Source organism: Artemia sp. Qi Xiang Cuo, chromosome 10 (assembly GCF_049724085.1).
Source record: "Artemia sp. Qi Xiang Cuo chromosome 10, ASM4972408v1, whole genome shotgun sequence".
NCBI classification, from domain to species: Eukaryota; Metazoa; Arthropoda; class Branchiopoda; order Anostraca; family Artemiidae; genus Artemia; species Artemia sp. Qi Xiang Cuo.
In genome coordinates this window covers 64665774-64688079 of record NC_142803.1, presented here as the reverse complement: position 1 = coordinate 64688079, position 22306 = coordinate 64665774, and the positions used below count along the sequence as shown (strand labels likewise).

The 22306-nt window shown below is 35.8% G+C and overlaps 1 protein-coding gene across 1 annotated transcript in view; it reads left to right on the top strand.

Annotated features, from left to right (window-relative positions):
- Nucleotides 1-19649, top strand: part of LOC148948038 (uncharacterized) — a 67768-nt gene extending 48119 nt beyond the window's left edge. The window contains exons 8-10 of the mRNA XM_089096067.1: nt 1677-1836; nt 8765-8990; nt 19392-19649. Coding sequence (XP_088952193.1) covers nt 1677-1836; nt 8765-8990; nt 19392-19462 — 457 coding nt within the window. The 3' untranslated portion in view covers nt 19463-19649. The remainder of the gene's footprint in view (nt 1-1676; nt 1837-8764; nt 8991-19391) is intronic.
- Nucleotides 19650-22306: the final 2657 nt, after the last annotated feature.

Genomic DNA, 22306 nt, shown 5'->3' with positions numbered 1-22306 from the left:
TAATTGCATAGCACCGCAATGTTTACATTGTTCCAGCACTTCCTCGCACGCAAAATTATATTTATTGGACTTGCTTCTCGTAGGAAAGATCAGCAAGAAAAATTCAAGGTGAGGGGTAAAAAGGAGAGATAAAAATGTCATTTAATGCAATTTGAATAGATATACCGCTTAGAAAATTATCAGATCACTTCAAATACGATGAAAATCTTTATAGATACCAATCTCGTAGATACCAATAACTCCAAGGAGTCGTATACTTTTGAGAAAGATTTTAAAATCTGCTGTAAACAACCCTTTTCTAAAATCAATAGAAATAGATAGATGAAGTCTGCCGCGTTCAAAGCATTTATTGATAGTATTGCTGAAGGAACGTGCGTTGCCTGACATTGAGCGGCCTCTTCTAAGGCCGGACTTCGGGACTACGTTGAGTTTAACATTGAGTTTAACGTTGAGTTTTGCAAGGCAATCATAGGGCGTTTTGTTCACAGTGTTTTTAAGTTGTTTCTTAATAAACAGTGGAAGGATTGATATGGTTCCATAATTATAAATATCCAGGTGAGAATCACCTTAGCCGTCCGGGGGACGGGGGTTTGTCCTTTTAAGTACACCCGGAAATACATAAATTTGGTGGAAAAGATTGATTATATGGAAGAGAATTGTCGTTGATTTAAAAGTCTTCAAGTTAATGTCATCAATCCCAGCTGAATTAGATTTGATTGGTTTTGCAACTTTATAAATTTCATCTCCTGTACAGGGCAGAAAGTCTATTTCATTTACAATTCATCCGTCATCCAGAAATTCATCTTCCGAGAAACTTTTATTAAAATTCACTAACCCTTCCGCCTTCATATTAAAACCAGTGCTTCAAGAAACCTCAGGAAACTTATTAGTAATAATCGTTTTGTCATGAACAATTTTTCCTTGAATCTGTAGTGAATTTAGTGGGGCTTTTTCTTCTTGCCAATTAAGTCTTTAGTAACTTTCCAAATTCCTTTAGTAGTATCATTTTTGAGCCCATTTGGTTTGCAAAGTATTTTCTTTCCAATGACTTTACTTTATTGCTTATTACTGTGAATTCTTCCAGTTTACTAACACGCTCACTATTTTGATAATCCGCGCAATATCAACTTTTAAACCGAACGCTTTAAGAATTTTCATAATTAAATAATAATATTCAAGATTTACTCTATTCAGTGAAAGTGGATCAAAGTTCATATCGTCCATACAAATAAAGTCCAAACCTGTCTGATAATTTTTTTTCTGTAATCTTGATTAGCATCGGAATTTTCTTTTTTTTTGTAGTTGTTTTGACTAACAAAAACTAGACTTTTTGAAGTATTTACTGTTTTTGGTAAAGCGCAAATGATATTCGTGAATTTTTAGAGGGTTTGTTAGGAGGGAGATAATCCCATTCTTAATTTTGGCATTTATCAATCTTGATTTTTACTTCGATTTCATTTTGTTGTTTAGCTTTTGATTCTCGTGGTTGCTTTGACTTGACTATTCATTCTAAGTTTTGGTCGTTTCGTGTTTCATCTCATCCATAGTAGTATATGATATTTTCATGCTTGATTTTGTTTTTCAGTTTTAACTTTTGTTCTTTTTAGGTTTTATTTATTCATTCATAATAATTCCTATTTGTTTTAAAAGAGTCTCATTGTAATATTTTTTTCCAGATTTACTGGGGAATTATTCAAGTCAAAGATGTTGACAATTGAAGCTATGGATTTTTGTATATCTGAATTACTGAAGGCGCGTACTGAGGAACAGCTCGAATGTCTTTGTGAATTACTTTCTCTAATTGGTAAAAATTACGAACAAGAATATGATGCCAAAGTAAGTTCAACATTCTTAATCCAAGTTACCTAAGCTATAAAATTTATATTATTATTTTCTTTTATTTTACTTATTTTATTGTATTTTATTTTTCTTAATTTAAACTTTTTTTCTATTCAATTTAAACTTTTATTATTTAATTTATTTTATTTTATTTAATGTAAATTTTGTTCACGGAGGCAGGAAAACCAAAAGCGTTTTATTTAATGCAATTTATATTTAGCACAATTAATGTGTATTTTTCTTAGCCGTAAATTTATTCGAGAACGCCATTCAAGGTGTCAGATTCTCGCCAACAACAGAAAACAAAGAAAACGTTAAAAAAAGAAAGATTCATAAATACGGATTAAATCAAACAAAAATATTAAGAAAAAGTTGTAAGACGTTAAAAAAGAAGAAACTGAAAGTTTTAAACAACTCTGATGCTCATACAAAAAAAATACTGCCCTAAAATTTTAGATTTCAGAGCGAAAACACCTATGTGAATTGTTTGTATATCAAAAGGATGAAAGTATTAAGTGACTTTTCATTCTGACACAATCTGGTACTGCTTATATTTTTTGGACTGATTTAATGCAGTAATTAAGGTTGATGAAAAATCAGCCTAAAGATGGATTTGTGGATATATATTCGTGATTAATGAATATAAAATATAAACATGGAAAACATCATTTGGAATGCGGTGTTAAATTTTGTTTCAAGAGCAATGCTGGCCAGAATAAAACATCAATCGATTATTAATCGCACTGTGGAAATTTTCTCTAGAGATAATATACCGAGTGCGAAAGAATTGCTCCTACAAAAATCTGGCCTACCGGACCGCTTCCGTAAATCAGTTAAGGATGAAGAAAATGTCTTGGAGATTGTGAATTTTTTTGCCAAATCAGCTAAAGAAAAGCGTCAACTTCCTACATTCGTCATTTTTGAGCCAACCGAGGTACCTGCATGCGGAGAAGAGATAAGTTCATGCGTAACTACCAAAGTAAATGATATGTGCCGCCGTTTTGAAGGCTTCATGGAACGACTGAACAAAGGTGACTTAAATCTTATTAGTCGAAATAGTTTCCCTACCCAACCAAATGCCCCCACAAAGCTGTCTTACTATGTATTTGTTACAAACCCTCCGCCACTGAAAACCTCATCGGAGCGGAAAGCATTTATAGAATCTGCGTGTGGTGAATCCCTTGATGCTTCTATAGTTGAGCTCAGACCAGGAAAAAATGGGTGGTGGGTAGCCATTGCGCAGAAGACTACTGCGGATAAATTGGCGCTCGGGAATAATAATCAAAACCAGGGTTCCAGCGCAAAAATCAGAACTCCCTCACATATCGGCATAGTTAAAGGGATTCCCGAGTCCCTTAGTGCTGAGGATTTACAAAGATTAATAGCCGGCTGTGAGAAAGCCGAACAATGTGGGAAATCACGCATCTTCAAGCTGTATTTTTCAATTAGAGATGCTTTTGATGCCGCCGCACAAATGACGATTAAAATTGACTTTGAACGTTTCAAAATACAAGAATTTATTTTTCTCCCGAATTGTTTTTTTAATTGTCATGAAATCGGCCATATGTCGACACAGTGCAAAAATACGTAGAAATGTGGCCGATGCGCCCAAAATTTCCACGGTGTGACGAAAGAAAGCCCGTACAAGGACCCGATCCGCTGTTTGAATTGTCAAAGCACCAAACACACGTGTTACCAGGCTAACTGCCCGTTGAACAAGACTTTGAAGCCAAAAAGCCGATCTGTTTTAAATGGTTGAGCCCTATATTAAAAACAGCGTCTTGTCATGGAGCGTAAATGGTAGTCTCAGTACAAAAATCGGCGTGGTGGAACAACTTCGCCTTAGTAAAGAAATATGCTTACAGGAATATCTTCTCTCTGTTGACAATATGAAACTACTCGATATAGTGTAATCACATGTGCTCCACTTTGTAGCCGCAAAGAGGTCCAGAAACTGAGGCTTTCTCTCAGTTGGACTTGCTATAATAATAGATCGACATACTAACTCCGAACTGTTTGCAAAATCTGAGTATTTCCTTGCAATTAAAATGAGTGATACTGTCATTGTTAATGTATATCTGTCAACAGACTATAGAGACGAAAGTTCTGAAGCGAAGTCTGCTCTAGCATGCAGTACATTGGGTAAATGTTTGAGTAAAATCAGAGCCTCGTACCTCCATTGGGTTCTGTTGGGGAGATTTTAATTGTGACTTATTGAAAAATGGTGATCCGAGTGCGGCACTGCCTCTTAGCCTGATTCCCAATGAAAGTGCTATCTTACCGAAATCTGCTGATTTCACATATATACACCCGCCAGGATCCGTATCAAACCTTGATCATGGACTTGTTTCCGGTAGTATTGCCAGTAATGCAGTAAGTGTAAGTGTGCTAAATTAGGTTGTAGTATCTGACAATGTGCTACTGTCTTTTAATATTTTGGCTCCATTGGACAATGCACGGGTAATCCAAAATTGAAAGTGGTGGAATGTGGTAGAACTGAATAAGATTGATATACCCCAGTACCAGCATTGTATTGGTATTATTCTTGCAAAGATGAAATACCATTTGAGCTTCTCCAGAATTCGGTCCCGTCTTCAATTAATGAAAATCGTATGAAGTTAAATATATATGCGTCACTTATTTCACATGCTTTATTACAAGCAGAAAAGCAGTTTGCCCCTCGCACTAAAGTACGAGTCGGATTCCAAGTGAAGGCCTGGTCCCAGAATTCTTTACTTGTTGAGGCTTGTAGTAAGGTCCAATTCTGGATAAGTATCTGGATAGATTGTGGCCGTCCCAGAACTGGTGTTGTAAATCAGATCCGTTTATCCAGCAAACGCCGTTTTCCAAAAGAGCTAGAGAAACATAGAGCTACTTTTCGTTCCAATTTTTTTTGAAAAGATTTTTAGTAGCGTATAAATTCTGTGGAAAAATTTGATACATAAAAAAAAACAGAAGTCCAGCCAGTCATTAAATATCTCTCCCAGACTGAGGGAGCAAAATCTATTCGGATAGCTTTTTGATCCAGATCCACAAATTGAAAATCCTTTCAAAGTTACACTCGAAAATATACTTTCGATAGGGGACAAATCAATGTTTACTGTATCGGTTTTGGATTTTTATAATATAATACGTAAAATTAAGAAACCTTTTTCAAGAGGTACAGATCACGTTTACGCCAAACACCTCCTATATGGAACCCCTTTTCTTTTTTCCCACCTTGCCCTACTTTTCCAAATGGCGTTTACAAAAGATATAGTTCCTGCCTCGTTTTCAACTGGCCGTCTTACTCCTGTCCCTAAAAAAAATAAACCCCTAAATGATTGCTCATCATATCGACCAATAACGGTAGCTACAACTTTTTGTAAAATTTTTGAGAAGTTGATAATGCCTGAGCTGGTTGATAAATGCTATATGCCCCCACACCAATTTGGGTTTCAGAAAGGAATAAGGTTCGCTCATGCACCGACGCCACTGTCGTCAGTTTTGATTGATGCTGATAAATCTGGAGAGCCGCTTATTCTAGGGAGCCATGATGTCAGTCGTGCTTTTGATTCGACAATTCACGCCCATATCCTCACTTAACTTTATAAACGTGAGGTCAGTACCTGCGTTATTCATACTTTGTATGATATATATACTCATTTAACTGTCACTGTTAATCTGCCTCATGGAATAATTACAAAGATAACCATACCTGTTCGTTGCAGAGTAAGGCAAGGTGCCCTTACATCCCCAATTGCGTTTATCAGCTGTATTCTCGACGCACAATCTCAAGCAGTTTCTTCCTGTATTGTAGAAGGGATAGATATGTCTCTTATTGCTTATGCGGACAATGTCTTTAACCCCAGCCGAAAGGTATTGGTGTTTGAGTAAAATTTTTCCATTTTGAGTCGAGAGTATTCAAAAATAAATCTTAAATTTAACGCTGAAATGTCAGAAGTTGTACTATTGAACTAGGGCCCAGTTCTTGAAGGATTTAATATTGATCTTAATGGAGTATTGGTTACTCCTCAATTAGAAATGAATTATCTTGGCCTCCCAATCGGTAACTCCCTTAAAGCAGCTAAAAAGCTTATCATTTGCTATTTTCAGCGCCGGACGTCCAGTGCCTTCGGTGGCATAGTTTTCAATAAACTTCGTTTTAGTCGCTAGCTGCTAGCTAAATTATATAACCCATATGCGCTCGCAAAAATTTTTATGCCTTGCACCTTTTTGGCGTACCTTTTTGGCAACGGAATCAAAGCAGCTCCGACAAATTTATTACCGGTATGCTAAATATCTTCTCAGCCCCCCCCCCCTGGGCAAGTAATTCTTGAGGCAATAGGAAATACGGTCTAATTGACCCCAATGCTGCCATCGGCAGATGCATTGCAGCTTACAATAGGGCAATAAATGGACACCCATGGTGTTTCCTTTTAAAACAATAGGTCTTTCACGTTTACTGTTTTTGTGTTTGTTATATATACTATATGATTGTCTGGTTTATTATTATGCTTGTGTGCATCTTCCATAATTTTATAGTTTTTTTTATTTGTGCTTGTCTATATGCTTGTTATATTGGCTTGTGTTGTCATTTTCTGGTTTATTACTATGCTTGTGTGATTGTTCTATGAGTTTTAATTTCGTTTTATATGTCATTATCCGTCTTTTTCTTTTGTTTTTTTTTCTTTTCTTCTTCTTTTTTCTTTTTTTTTATACTTCGTTCATCATTGTATTTCAACGGATTATAAATAAAAATAAATAAATTGGACGAATAATTGGTCCTAGAATGAGTCCATTAATTGCTTCAAACGGTGCGTTTGCTAACCTTTCCAATGAATGTTCCGTAACTTTTGGCAACAAACTTGGCCCCTTCTTCCACTTTCTTTTTTTTTGGCTGTAAGAATATTGAAACCTCCTTTAAACCAACATCATGCAATGTTTGTCAGTTTCAGTACAAAAATGAATCCAAACTGGGAACTGACTTGTGCAAAACGGACTAATTCCTGAATTACTTTTAAAGGGGCCTAGTTCTAGCTGAAGAAAAACTCGGTTTAAAAACGACTTAAATTATCATACGGTCCGAGAAAAGTTGATTCCTGAATTGGTGCAAAGAAAGCCAGGTTTGACCAAGCTGCAAATGAATTCAGTTTAAACGAGCCAAGTCTTAATGCTGTGCAAATAAGGGTTCAGTAGCAGCAGTAGATTTTCTCAGGATTTTTCTTGAGGGGGGAGAAATTGAAAGGTCTGATGAATATGCCTCTGAGGTCTACATGTCCCTTAGGGTAATGGCCGTAATTATGTAAGTTACTTGGTGTTCACAAATAGTTTTTAGTAGAAAAGGTGGTTTTGTTTGGTCTTTTTCGTCTTGTCAACTTGCAACTCTTAGAGTTGTACAGTGGGAAAAAATTATTTATAGTTTCTCAAGAGTATACCACTGAAACAAAACGTTTATTTGAATATTTTAAAAAACTTCATGTGCACCTGATCCGTCAAAATCCATTGTTTGAAAGTATTAGGGGGGAGGGGTACGGAGGCAAGTGGAACTCAAATTTTGGCTTGGAGAGTTGGACAGAAATAACTCAAAAGATCCTGTCTTTATCATTTAATTAAGATCAGATTAACGGTTAAGATTAACCTATCTATATAAAATGATCTGTTAAGAAAAGAGCTAAATGGAAAACACTGCATTGTTCTATATTATCAGAACATTGCAGGCTACTAAATTGCAGCCACTGCTTCAAGCATGATGGGTATCTGCGGCTAAGGGTTTATTGTTTTGATGAATCGGTTAACTATCTCGGAATTTTCACCTGTATGTACTTTGTTGGCCGAAATAAGCACTTTGGTGAACTCTGATCTCTTTCGCTACTAAAATAGGGTTCTACGATGAAATGAGCTTCTTCCTGTCCATCTAAAAACACTGAGTCGAAGCGATCAGTCCTGAAGAAAAAAAGTAAAAAAAAAAGAAAACAATGTTGCCCAAGTCAGAATGCAATTTTCCTTGGCTTTTAAGATAGGAACCATCAGAAAATAAATCTAAAGATTTTATTTTGTAATTACTTCATAGTATGATCCAAATTGTATTTCGACCCTCTGTATTTTAAAAACTAAAGTATTGACGCTCAGAAAAAAAAAATTATTTCAGAGATATAGTCTAGAAAAGGCGTTGTTTGTCTTACAATGGGATGAATCCAGGACCTTATTTGTTCCTCTCATAGGTAATGGCGGGAATAAAAACCAGAAACAGATAAACAAATAAAACGTTGAAGGCACATCGTTCTTTACTATCTAGGGCCGTGATTCCCAACTTGGGGCGAATGCCCCACCGGTGGGGCACGTTAATATTTTGTTGGGTCATGGGCAAGATGTGCTCCTTTCGGTTGATTATACTTTAGAGCATTAATTTTGAAAAAAAAAATTGTGTAAATGACGTCCCATTCCCAAGTTAATGGCCTTTTAAGCTTCCTTCTTTCACACATAAAATAAAATAAAAAATCTTACGAGGCAGGGGGGGGGGGGCGCGTCAGAATTTTAGAAATGACTTTGTGGGGGTAGTGATAATGCTATCAGGTGATAGTATTGCAACAACGTCATGAATTGTATAAAAGTCGTTTTATACAGACTATATTTTTTATTAGAATAAAACATGTCTAGAGGACGAACCAAAAAAAAAACAACCAACAAGTTAATGATCTTTTAAGCTTCCTTCAGTTGAAAACACATATAATTAAAAAATAATAATATTACGAGGGAGGAGGTATCGGGATTCTAGAAATGCATATCTGGGGCATCGCCCAAAATCAGTTGGGAACCTCTGAGCTAGGACATTGCCTCTGTTTGTGTTTCAGTAGTTTTTTTATTATTACAATTGAAATTAAAAAGAAAATATATTTTAAGAGTTTATTTGTTCGAAAACTAATTAAATATACTCTTTGCTTAGTACCAGAGAGCAGTTGCTGAATCAGAAAATACTTCCCAGCCATTGCAGTTCCAGCTGACGAATTTAGCCGTGTATCTGGATGAAATGAGGAAGATTTGTCGGGGAAGAAGCGCTGATGTGTCGTCTCGTATTCGATTTATGTTAATAGACGTCCTTGATCTAAAGGAGAGAGCTTGGGCCCCTCATCAAAATGAAGAAAATTGCAAGCAATCGCTCTCATTATCTGGTAGGTGCAAGAACAGTGACTTGAAAAATATTTACTGTTACAAAAACAACAAAATAATGACGCTGCTGAAAGCTTCATTGACTTTTAGAAAATTATTTTGATTTAGTAGAATCTAGTCAGTAATAATAAGTATTAATTATTTGTTAGAAATGGTTAATGTCATCTAATATATTAGATAAATTCCACATTATTTTACTCGGAATCAATAATTTTCGTTAAAAAAGTTTATAAATTAAGTTGAGAAGAGAAAATTTAAACACAAACATTAACATAATGGAATATGAATGGTGATAGAAGCAAACTCTCTATAACTTCGGATTCTCATTGATAGGCAGCAAAGTAAAACCTCAGATCTTAATGACATGCTGAGCTAGCCTATTGATATATTCACTAATCGGGTGTAGAAACCTCAATTTGGGTTCAGCCATAAATTGATTTTGGGTTTAGTTCGCCCTCCTGGAGCCAAACATGTCACAGAATCTTGAACAGCTTGCAATGTCAAACAAGTAAAATAAAATAATTACACGTCTGCCAAGGCAGCCATTCCTTCAGTTTTTCCCTAAGATCCCGGTGTTTCAATCTTAAGGTCAAGATATTGGGTAAACCTTTTTAATCGCTTGATTTTTTTTTATTTTTTTTTTTACAGTATGCATTGTATAAGTAGAAAAGTTTTTCATGCCCCTGGTAATTCCAACAAGAATCATCAGAAATGTATTTATTCTGGCATGTTTACTTCTCATATTCTGGCATGTTTACTTTCTCTACTTCTCATATGAAAATTACTATATTAGAATATTAGATATTCCTACAACACTTATGTAGTTCTTATAATTTGATCCCTATTACGGACAACGGCAACTGTAAAAGTCCCAGCACAAAGAACATTAGCTTGAAATCAAAGTTTAAACATTATTACGCTAAAACTACATTTTTGGTCGATTTAAGGACAATTTCGATAAATAAAAAATGTATAATGCCAAATATACCGTGCCGAACGGTATAATTATCAGCCCAAAAAATTAAAATAAACTATTTTTTCCTCTGTTTTCTTTTGGTTTGTTAAGTGAAAATAATCTAAGAACTGATTGATTTGTAAATTAACAAACTATTTTAAATTCTATTGTAGACTTAGATTGCTACTGTTTTAATTAAACCATGGAAAAACAAAAATAAAATAGCCAGGATTGGCTAATCTTAGATAAAGGAATCTTTTAAGATAAAAGGATTATTTCCATTAATGATTTATTTCGAAAACATGGAATCACTGCGAGAAATCATGTTCTGCAATATTGACCCATAATTTTTTTTTTTTTTTTGCTGGAAACATCAAGTAATTTGACAAAATTTTCTTATGAAATATACTAAAAAGAAGAAGAATATAATGAAAAAAAAGACAGAAATTGGAGCTTTTCCCGTTCATTTAGCCCGAAATTGTCCAAGCGTCATTAGCTTTTAAATTAGCTGAAATTGATGGACGTGTCTAGGATTGAAGGTGAGGTTTACTTAGGTCATCTATAGCTGCCCAATGCTCATTCTTGGCGATAGGGGTACAGTGAAACCGGTGAAAGGTCCTGTGAAATTTTTCTGCTCCTTTGAGCCATAGGTTAACTATCTAATATATTTGACAGTGCTTTGCTGGGTCATTAGACCCAGTTAAATAGTTGTAGGCTTTACTGGAATAAGATTTTTTCTTTCGCTTTTATTGACAGGGTATCCTAGGAAATGTTAACTAAAGTAAATCATAAATTTATTGCCATATATCCCTAGTATTCTAAGAAGGCTAAACAATACTACGCCTAAGTGCACAATAGGGAGAGCAAAAATATAGGACCGATAGTTGGGAGTTCTCATTGTAATTTCTACAGAGGTTGTGTTCAGGAACTCAGTTATCATTAACAATATTCATTCCTAGACAACAGGAAAACGATGGAAACAGGAAGTATTACAATAAGTAAAGAAAGACTAAAATGTCAGGCCCTTGCATTTATTGTAAGGATTTTGGGGTCTAAAGTTTCTTGTATCTTTATTTTAGGCTGAGAAATAACAGACAGTTAATGATCATTAGGCTAATGGTAATTTTGGGAGTAAACCCTAAACGCTACTAAAAATTTTTCAAAAAATCTTGCTCGTGATTGTGGTTGCAATCTTTAATGCAGGAATTTTTACTAAATTTACCGAGTTTCCCTAAATATTAGTAAAGATATTCGCCACAGAGTAGACAATGAAGGGTTGCCCACTTGTACGACATCAGGCGTGCATCCTTTTGTATTTTGGTCTTAAAGGACTGCGTATTCTTTTCCAACCACCTTTGTTTTAGGAATACCTTAGTAACAGCAATTTTTAAAAACGATGAAAAACTCGAACAAAACTGGGAACATTCACAAAAAGAACTGGGTTCAGCGTAACATAAATAGGAAATTTATCTAAGCTATAAGTGCATTAATGAAAAAAGTCAAAGAGTTAAGGACAACGAAACTAAAAGTATCAAGTCATGTAAAGTCCAGTTCGTTTCACATCCCTCATTTTCCCGTATATTTATAAATTCTGGAAGAAAAAAATTAATTTCTACCTTTTAGTCGATTTTGAAAAAAAGGTAATTTTTTATTTTTCATTTATTTTTTTGGCTGTATAATCGAAACATATTTTTGTAACAAACTGGAAACAGTCCATGAGTTGATAAAATGATTTAAACCGCTGTTGAAGGGATGAAAGGATTCTTGATTTATCAAAAAAGATAATATCAGGATATAACATCTCCTTGAAAGTGAAGGTAAAGCCCTAGCTGATAATCTCAATCAAATTTAGTTAAGATCAAATAAACCCATGTGAAGAAGGTGAGGTCTGAATTTTTTTCTTCGTGTTGTTCCTGGGAGTAGAGGATAAGGATTCTCCAGAGTTATTGCTTGTGTATAAGATGATAAAGAAACGTATCAGATGATGGGATATTTTTACAAGGACAAGCCTTTGGGAAGCTTTTGGCCCAACCTTGTGGCAACCAGAGTGAAGAAGAGGAGGGATGAAAAAACTCTTAAGATGTGAGTTAGTGACGAAAATGCAGCCTTTCCTTTACTATATTTTCTTCAATCACGGACACCCAATATTATAATTCTATCGATTGACCTTGTTCGGTTCAACAAACTCTACTGCTTACCCAGTGATTAGGCTCATGTAAAGAGACTTCGAAACACTTAATCGCCTCTCTCTCATAAGGTGCAGAACGCAAAGAGGTACACTGATGATCTTAGCCTCATGTATCCACCAGGTTAGGTTGAGATCTGATGTCCCTTTCTGGCCGATTTATTCCTGAAAAGAATCTAGGGACTCCACTTTACCCCATATTGACAGGAATTGAATTGTTACATGATTCTGAAAGGAAATAACTAGTATTTTGACTGCAACTTCTGATTAAGTCTGACTCAAATCCAGCAAAACCCTTTGATAGATACCTTGATGATTACAACTTAGGTATATTCCCCCCTACTCCTCTAAAAAAAAAGTTCAGATTTTTCCCAGGCCATCTAAAGGCACTATTAGGATAGTTGCTGTTACATCTCATCTAATTTAGTTGAAATTGATCAGCGTCTCATTGTAGATGTCTGGATGACAAGAATTTATGAACCCAAACTGTTACAGAGATCATTTTTGGTCCACATCGGCAAAAAATACAGTATGAAATGAACTTTCAGTATCCACGAATTGTCACCGTTTTTTATCTGACAACCTATCAAGGTGAAAGACCCTGTAGGGCACCTTGGCCCTGATTATCAGATAAATCGCCTTATTATATAGGTTACATTTATTCCCACTTTTTGACTCTCTGTTTCACCCTGTTCTCGCTTTCCCTTAAATGTCTTTTAATCTTTCTTTTTATTTTCCTTAGATAAATTTCCGCAGGCTCCCTAGTTAGCTTAAAGTTAAAAAGATAAAATGGTGATGACTCATCTGCCAGTCAAGAGACAAGGTTTCACGATTAAAGTCGGTAGGTTTAAAAGGCCATTTTTTGGGTGCAATGGGTGTGGCGCGCTGTCACCCCTTAATTTTACTAATGATCTAGAGTCTCGTGGGCTCTTCTTTTGCTCTCTTCTTACCAAAAAGCAGACTGGTCTTTAGTTGCTTTTGTGATCTTGACTTGAGTAATAGCAAAATTTTTCATCCTTTTCACATTTGCTTATTTCATAATTTTTGCCTTGGTAGAGTCCAGAGAGACAGAGAAAGGGTAAAGGTTCTTGATGTAAGGAAGGGTCCTAAACTATTCGAGATGTCTTTCACGATAAAAGATATAGTCCTGGAAAATCGCAACCCAGCGATTTTGGTTCAATTTGGTGGAATACGAACAGTGGTCATTAGAGTCGGATTATTGTGTGTCCACTCTTAAGTCCGAGCGCTGGGGATTTGTAGTGGAGTGAAACTTAGAGTGAAAGCTGATTGGTTATAGAATTAACCTCTGGAGGTGCAACTTATCTGGATTGTCTTACTTAGATAACACGCTGGAGTGTTTAATAGCCCTCCTCCAGATATTTAGTAATAGTAACCACGGTCCCGTGCGAAGTGGTGGGTCAAATGCCAGAACCAGCGATTATTCTGTGGTACCAACACTGGTAGCAATGGGCTTTGGGTTAGAATAGTCCTGATTCTAAGAATCCGAGCTCTCTTCTTCTGTTTTCTATAGAAGTAGGAGTAGCTTCTGATTCTGAAAAAAGCAAAAGTAGGACACCGATTTTAATTTAATGATTAAGACTCAAGTGAGATCCATCCCTTCTCCAAACCCAAAAAATTTCGGATATGGAACCTCGCCCCCTAAAGACAAAACTTGGACACTTTCTTTTGATTTAAGTTTCGCGAAGAATCGATAACCACATCTGGTTGATTCCTTGATTAAAATAATTCGGTACGGACACTCCAAAAGGTGGAGTTTGGGTGCTTAGTCTTTCTTTGCATCAATTCTGGTCAAGACCTGACAACCCCTTTGGGTAGATGTCTCGTTAAAAAGAATTTTGAACCCCTTCCACTCTCATCAGAACCGGAATTGCGTCAAAGCCAGAAGTCCATGAGTAAAGTGACTAGCTTTTACTTTTCACTAAGGTTTTTTTTTTTTAACCAAAATCATCTACATGTAATGACGAGAATTCATGAATCCCTCTCTACCATCGCAAAGAGAGGATTTACGGGCTGGGGTGGCCGGATTTTATCTTTAGGACACTAGCTGTTAGTATCCGCTAGTCCAATAAATGCTCTTATTATGCAGAATTGATCAGCATTTTGACTTTTGCTTTTATGGTCTATGCTATAATATGCAAGTAAATAGTGTTAGAAACGCACAGTTTCCGCTACGGACATATATATATTATTTATTGAATTTCTAGCTCTTTGTTTGTTTGTTTGGTTCGTTCATATTAATATTTTGTTCAGCTGAAGTCTGACTTATTATGTGACCTTATATTTGCTTATTTTAGGTTTTAATATCATTTTCTACTGTTTTTTGAAAAAGTTTTATTTGGAAAAGTATTATTTAACTTATTTCGGTTGTTGTTTTTTGCAATAGTTTTATCATGAATTGATTGTAGGAATGTTTGTAAAACTGCTCAAGATTTTTGGCCTTGGAAGTAAATGGTGAATTGCAATTTAAATTTACAGTAAAATTTGAATACGCTATTGAAGTTTTTATGAGGCTTAGTGTTTTTGTACTAAAATATTTTCACTAACTATCTCGTGTGGGTGGAAGAGGATTGTCCCATTTTCCGCGCTATAAGTCCCTACAGCCATTTTCACTGATATCATTGCGTTGCCTGAAGGGGTAAAATATCCAACGCCGTATGTATCACTTTGTAACAATAATGATAACAATCTATTTAAAATCTCTATACCTACAAACTGTTGTAAGAGGACTATGAAGTTAAAAATAGAAAAACTAAAACGAAAATAAACTTCTAACCAGATACACTCACACTTTTCGACAAAAGAAAACAAACGAAAAGAACGTTACAATCCAAACAATGTCGCCTTAATGAAAGACAATACAACGGGAAATCTACTATTCAACAAATGGGACTCCGGTAGCACTCAGAACACAGATGGTACTGAAGCAGACGCACTTTGTTGGCGTGATATGTTTTCTTAGTAAAAATGAGCTCTATAGCTTGCTGATTCCGTTGAATGATCTACTGCCACTACGACTAACAACTTACTGCCGCACCAAGAAGCCTGAGACGAACACAGCTACGCACGCTCTCCATCCTAATCTATTCAAACCTCATTGCTGTTCATTGCTGCGTTCTGAACTTTTTTTTCCAAAGACACCATTAGTAGCTTCACAAGTTATTCCTTTTATCCTTTTAATAACTAAATTTTAAGCTCTCCAGTTTAGTATTTAACTGTCCATGGAAAGACTTTAAAATTCTCATCCTGGAGTTTACCCACGTCATAACTTCCCGGGAGATAGTTACCCTTCCAAGATTTCCGATTTGAATTAACCCTAGACACTACTATATGGTCATCTTTATTTTTAACATCAATAACAGCACCTTTATATATCCTAGTATCTTGTTTTGATCCTACCAGTCTTTGGTTTACAATAACATAATCAATAAGGTTGTGATCTCTTTCTCGATAATTAATAAGTGCTGGTTTGCTACTATCTGCCCTGGAAAAAGACTGAAAACTAAACAGACATGATTCTTGAGTAACAAACAAAATTGTGTGTTTGTAGGTGGCAGATTAAAAGTTTTATTTTAGGGATCTTTGACATGCCGAATTCGATTGCATGATTTTGTCAAGGTCGCATCTTTTTGGGGGATTTTTTCCTCTTGCTTGGTTTTGTAAATCACGTAAACTCCATTTTACTTAGAAGTATAAGCTTTTGATGTATTTTGCCCAGCTTTTGAAAGGCAAATTTGAAAGCAATGAATTTTGCATGTTAAGTAACATTTTCTATTTTTTCAAAGGATAAAACGTGGGAAAATCTTGTGTATCGATAATGTTCCGTTTCAGTAGGATTCGAGTCCGAAAAAACTACAGACATCATCCCCCCCCTCTTCCACAACAAGTGATCTGACATCTGCGTTGTTGCACACCTAGTTGATGCGGAAAAATGTAACACTGTATAACTAAAAAAATATCAGAAGTCGAAATCAAGAAATCATAAATTGAGATATATGACAATTATTCTAGGAAAAAGAACAAAATCTTGTGTTTATTGGACATTTCCGATATAGGACTTGTTGAAATTGGCGGTGTAAATCTTACCAAGAACGTTCCACTTTCTGTTGATGTTTTCTCCATATTTCTTAAATTATGTAAATTTTCTTGTGCCCACGACTTGAGATAATTAACTCTAAAATTTGCAGATTTACATGTTTGTAAACAACTTGTTAAGTTAAAAAAAAGTCCTAAAAGGCTGGCTTGTTATGTAACCGAAGCCAAACATGATTCCTAATTATAAAAGCTATGAAGGATTAAACTCCAGTTTGAAAATTTTGTAGTTGTTGTGAACGCATTTTTAGAGCCATTATTGGTCACCTCCAAAATTTTGTTTTAACTTTTTCCCTGTTTTTTTTTTTACTTTTTTATGCTCTGGTGTCAAGCGTAACATACGTATTTCTGTTCTTTCTTTTTTCTTTAGTTTGTTCTATACCGTGACCGGTAATGAATCTATTTACCTAGTTTCTTACTAAAATCTTTTCATTTGGAATAAAGTCTATCGTTTAGATAATTCAAAATATTACTTACTTAGTTATGACGTGATTCATTTGTAGCAATTATACGATACAAACATTGCTTAAACGGTTATGATTATGATTATGTATCGCTTCCTTAAACATGCTTATCCCTCCCTGCCATGTTTGTTTAGACACGTGTTATGCATAACGCAATTGTTGAACATATTTTGACTTGATTGCAAATTATTCGCTTTCCTAACTCTCATGAACGGTATTTCCCATTTATACCGTTTTTCGTTTCTAACAGTTTCCATTGTCCACTTGCATTAAATACTTATTTCCACTTTTCCCTTTTTTCTGAAAAGACCAGAAAAAATAAAAGGCATGTAAAGACCAAAGAAAAAGGAATGTAAAATAAAAGGAATTTTAGTAGAGATCTAGCTAGTGCTTGTTCGAGTCAATAAGATTTTTCATCGACTTTTCTGATTGTATGAGCAAAAAATTAATCTAGCTAGTAATAATTTATTGCTACTTCTGTACATAACAATACCGTATGTTGAATACAAGAAAAAGAAAAACGAAAAGGACATTGACAAAATTACACCCATTTATTAACAAATTTTAAGCACTCACTCAACATGGGTCAGTTACTATGGAGCTTCATAACTTACAACACCGGCAATTGACAGAAGCCAATCGGTGGAAAATCAGTGAGAAGTGGAAGGGGAAAATCGGGTTGCAAACCTACGTGGCATTTCAACCATGTTTGACATATCCCCAAAACACCAAACCGTCAAGAAATGTAACTATTATTAGTCCAAACAGGGATACTGAAAAAATACTTGCAGAACATGAAGAATAACGATTGGATTTTATTTCTGTTGGAGGCGTAGGCAAGTTGTTTTAGGGGTGTCAGATACAACAGACGTGCTGTGAAAAATATGCTATATAGCCCGTGGAATTATCTTACATTTTCCTCAAAAGAATCAAATATAAGGTGTCGTGCGAATCTAATTGACGTTTCAAATTAAAGTCCTAAATACATTGGGGAACTGGAAAATGAGATTGTAGCTGGACCTACTTGAATTTTATCAGTGGAACCGGTCTAAAGTCAAGAAACTTGGTTTTGAAAGTGGCAACTGAGAGACCGATTTTATTCAGTCTTGAACAAACAACATCAACGGGGTTCTGGAGTGTAATAAGATTATTAACTAAAAGAAGAACGTTGTCGGCTTATGACAGGTGACTTGCATCGATATATGACTCAGTCAAGTATGGTGGATGCTGTTGGGTGACTGCTCTAATAATATTATCAAATACTGCAGGACTTAGAACAGAACCTTGTTTAACACCTCAACACACTTGAATACGACTATTATCTATACCTTGAAAACTTATTCAGATTGAGGCCTTTTGATACCTCAGATTGAGGCCTTTCCATAGGCAAGTGCACATAAATATTAACACTACTTCTAATGAGAGACATGATTGTTTGGAATTGAAGAATGGACTCAAAAGCCTCTCCAAAACGCCGCACCGTCAAGAAATGTTACTACTACTAGTCCAAACAGAGATACTGAATACCTTGGGATAAGTACAAAGATTAGATCAGTACAAACGTAGAGGTTACTTTTTTACTTTTTATTTATTAGAGTTTGGAAGAGGGGGCCAAAGTGATACTGTGGCTCCCTTTTTACTCTCTAAGTAAAATAATCTAAATAAATTATATCTAGTGTGGTTATGCTCCAATAACCCACCAAATCGTCTCTAGATGGAGAAAACCCCTCCTTGGAACTCACCGTTTAACCTCACTTCTCACATCGCTTAAGATCCCTGCACTCAGAGCTTGGGTGGGTGAGAAAACCGGTCACACTAGACATTGATCTTGTATGCTTGACGAGCTTGTTTTGACTTTGAGCCGAGTCCTCCACATTATTATCTCTCGTAGAAGATGCCTCACTAGCAGAGGAATTACTTCCTATAATCTTGGCAAGAATGATAAATTAAAGGACAAAATGTAAGAAACTCGCTATTAGACTCGTATAAATAGAAAGTGTAACATATCATCCATGAATTAAAAGACACAATACACACTGCATTTGGGAGTGGGTTCTTTTCGAGGTCCTGGGCAATGGCCAGCACTTCAAAGAAGGTCTGTACCTACTTATGTCTTAGCACATTGCCAGATATGATTCAAGAAGCAATGGATCTCGATGTCAATCTAAACCTTGTCTGGCAACAAGGCTTTGTAACCCTCTGAATTGCCTGGATGAGTCGCTATCTAGTAAGAATGCAAACGCTACCTAATTTAGGAATTCTTTAAGTACGTCTCACAAATATCAGCCAACGTGAAAGATATTGAAGGGAGCTAAGAGAATGGACAAAAAGGATAATCAAGCAAAAGCTAGGGCTAAGAGTGAAGCAATAGGTCTAAAGAGGGAATGATACTATAAGGACATTTATCTGATAATTAGGGCCAAGGGTCCAATATCATTACTTTCAAAAAACGCTAGAAAAGTTGGAGGGGCGTTTTGTGTGCCAAGTACTTCACTTGGTATTAATCAAATCTAATTATGAAGGGGCCTAAATTAAAACGATCAGCTGAAATTTAGTTGCTAAAAACCATTTTTAGGCCTCTTGTTTTATGTATTTTATTTTCCATTCTTTGCTTAACATAGTTGTAAGATTTTAGACTGCAATTTTAATTTTAATTTTAAAGATTGTTTCATAGAATATATCTATTTAGGCCAAAAGCAGAAGAAGAAAAGTGACAGAAGCGACAGAAGCTCAAGGAAGACAGATGATTCAAAAACATAAAGGAGCTCTAAATAAATATGACTTGCATATTTTGATACATCAGTAAGTCCCTAGGATGTATAGTGATTTTGAGAGAAATTTAACGTCCCACTTCATTCCAATGATTGATTTATAATTTTACACATGAGAGATTTATAATTGATTGTATTTCAAAACGTATATATTAATAATAAACGACTATCAACAAAAAATGTCATATTATTGCTACTCATTACGTATACAGGATGGAACATAACGACCGTCCTTCTGTGAAAACTTTTAGGATTCGTCCCATATTTCTCAAAAAATTGGCCTGTTTTAGGGGATTTGAATGAAATTACCCTGCTTCTCAAAACTATACTCCTACGTACGATTATGAGCATAATTCTAATTTCAAACTACTTCTACATACTCTCAGCTCTGAAATCTTCGCCTGTAATTGTACAATGGGTACTTGAAGCTATCGTAATATGGGATTCTTACAAATTACAGAGTAAGTAAGGTCCATTAAAGTTGTGATGGATCTTATGAGTAGGATTTGTAAGTCTATTCTGTTTTGTTTCACTGTTTGGGGGGCGGGGGGGAATGAAAGCTTTCAGAAAAGTTCTATTAGTTTATGCCTTTCGTCCGAACAGCTATGCTACTACTGTATGCTCGATTGATTCCAAACTCAAAACCTATGACATAGTTGACCAGTTTTATTTCTAAAGAGTATTGTTAATCTAAATCTCATAACTCAGCTTACAATTTGAACTAGTGTTTTAAAACTACCAAAATTCAATAGAACTTATATTGTGCAATATTCAGGGTTTGGACTTGCCTGTAAATTCTAATAAATTGCTATATTTTAATGCACTCCTATAAAATGCCTGTATTTTGGCTAAAATACTATCATTCATATATTTTCGGCTGAAAAGCACTAAGAGTATTACTCATGATTTGCAATTTTCACTGCTCGTTAAGTAAGCCAAGATGTGCTTTTCTTTGCTTTTGACTCTGCTTGTAGACTGTGCTGGTTTTTGGGGTAGATCTGACTGATCTGTTCTCTGTCTGATCTGATCTGTTCTCGGTCTGATTTGATTTGTTGTTGGTCTTATCCGATCTGTTCTTGGTCTGATAAGATCTGTTCTCTGTTTGATATGAATTTTTCTTGGTATGATCTGATCTGTTCTCGGTCTGATCTGTTCTCGATCAGCCCGAGAACAGATCTGTTCTCGGGCTGATCGGATCTGTTCTTGGTCGGATCAGATCTGTTCTCGGTCTGATCTGATCTGTTCTCGGTCTGGTAAGATCTGTTTTCGATCTGACTTATCTGTTTTCCGTCTGATATGATCTGTTCTCGGTCTAATCTAATCTGTTCTCGGTCTGATCTGATCTGTTATTGGTCTTATCTGATCTGTTCTCGGTCGGATATGATCTGTTCTTGGTCAAATATGATCTGTTTTCGGTCTTATAAGATCTGTTCTCGGTCTGATCTGATCTGTTCTCGGTCTGATCTGATCTGTTAGTGGTCTTATCTGATCTGTTCTCGGTCGTATATGATCTGTTCTCGGTCAAATATGATCTGTTTTTGGTCTTATAAGATCTGTTTAGGGTCTGAGGTGATCTGTTCTTGGTCCGATATGATCTGTTCTCGGTCGAATATGATCTGTTTTCGGTCTGTCTCGGTTGGCTACGATCTTTTCTTGGTCTGATATGATCTGATCTCGGTCTGACAAGATCTGACCGGGGGGGGGGGGGATATACTAGAGAGAAAGGTACTCACTTGTTCATAAGAGTTATCCATTATTTCAGATACTTGTGTTCTCGTCAACTTGTTATAAGAGACTGATGAGGAATTGTCTTTGTCCTACCTATGTATAGCTTACTTTGAAGGGAAATATTCTCTATGGCCTTTAATAGAAAAGCAATGCGAGGGAGTCTTGTTAGCTGGAAGGCATGATTTTGTCTAGAAAAGCAACGCAGGGAAGTCTTGCTAGCTATGAGGCATGATTTTGTCTAGAAAAGCATCGCGGGGAAATTCAACCAGCTGTGAGATATGTCTAGACATGATTTTGCCTAGAAAAACATTGCAGGGGACTTCAACCACCGGGGAATGTGTCTAGACATGATTTTGCCTAGTAACAACGCATACTCAGATAAGTAGGAGTGCACCGTGACGAGACATGCGCTAGAAATCTTGCCTAGAAACAAGATATGCGCTAGAAACAGGTGCAAGGGGCTAGGAACTTCACTTGTTAATTCTTCTGTTTTAATATCCCTATTATTACTACTTTTCTATTATACGGACCACATTCCAAGTAATTATGCTTGGAAATTTCGCCCAGAAACAGGGTATACGCTTGGAATATTGCCAGCCATCCGCTAGAAACAGCTGACCGCATTGTACAGGTGTGTCACCTGACGTCTGAGGGTATAACTTTGAAATCCTATTGGAAAAGGGAGGGCATGCGCTTGAAATCTCATAGAAAAAGGGAGGGTATGTCCTTAAAGTGCCTACGACCACACTACTGGCGTCCCTGCCAACGACGGTAGTGCAAAATATCTACTCATCCCCTTGTGATCGGAAACGCATCCACTAGACGTCCATCAGTTTTCTCGTTTGAAGTAGTTTTAAGGGGTATTATTTTCTAATTTAATGTAAATAACAAGAAGTCAATGTCAGACCCAACAAATTTGAAATTGATAAGGCTCCTTATTTTACATAAGGAATCAATACTTTCAGTAAATGAGATTTTCAAAAAGCTTACAAAACATTTGGGTATCATTCTCTAGGTATATATTAGAAGATTTTCTAGTTTGAAGTACATTCACCACTTTTTTGTGGCTTAATTTTTTTATCCACTGTAAGTGGCCTATAGAACT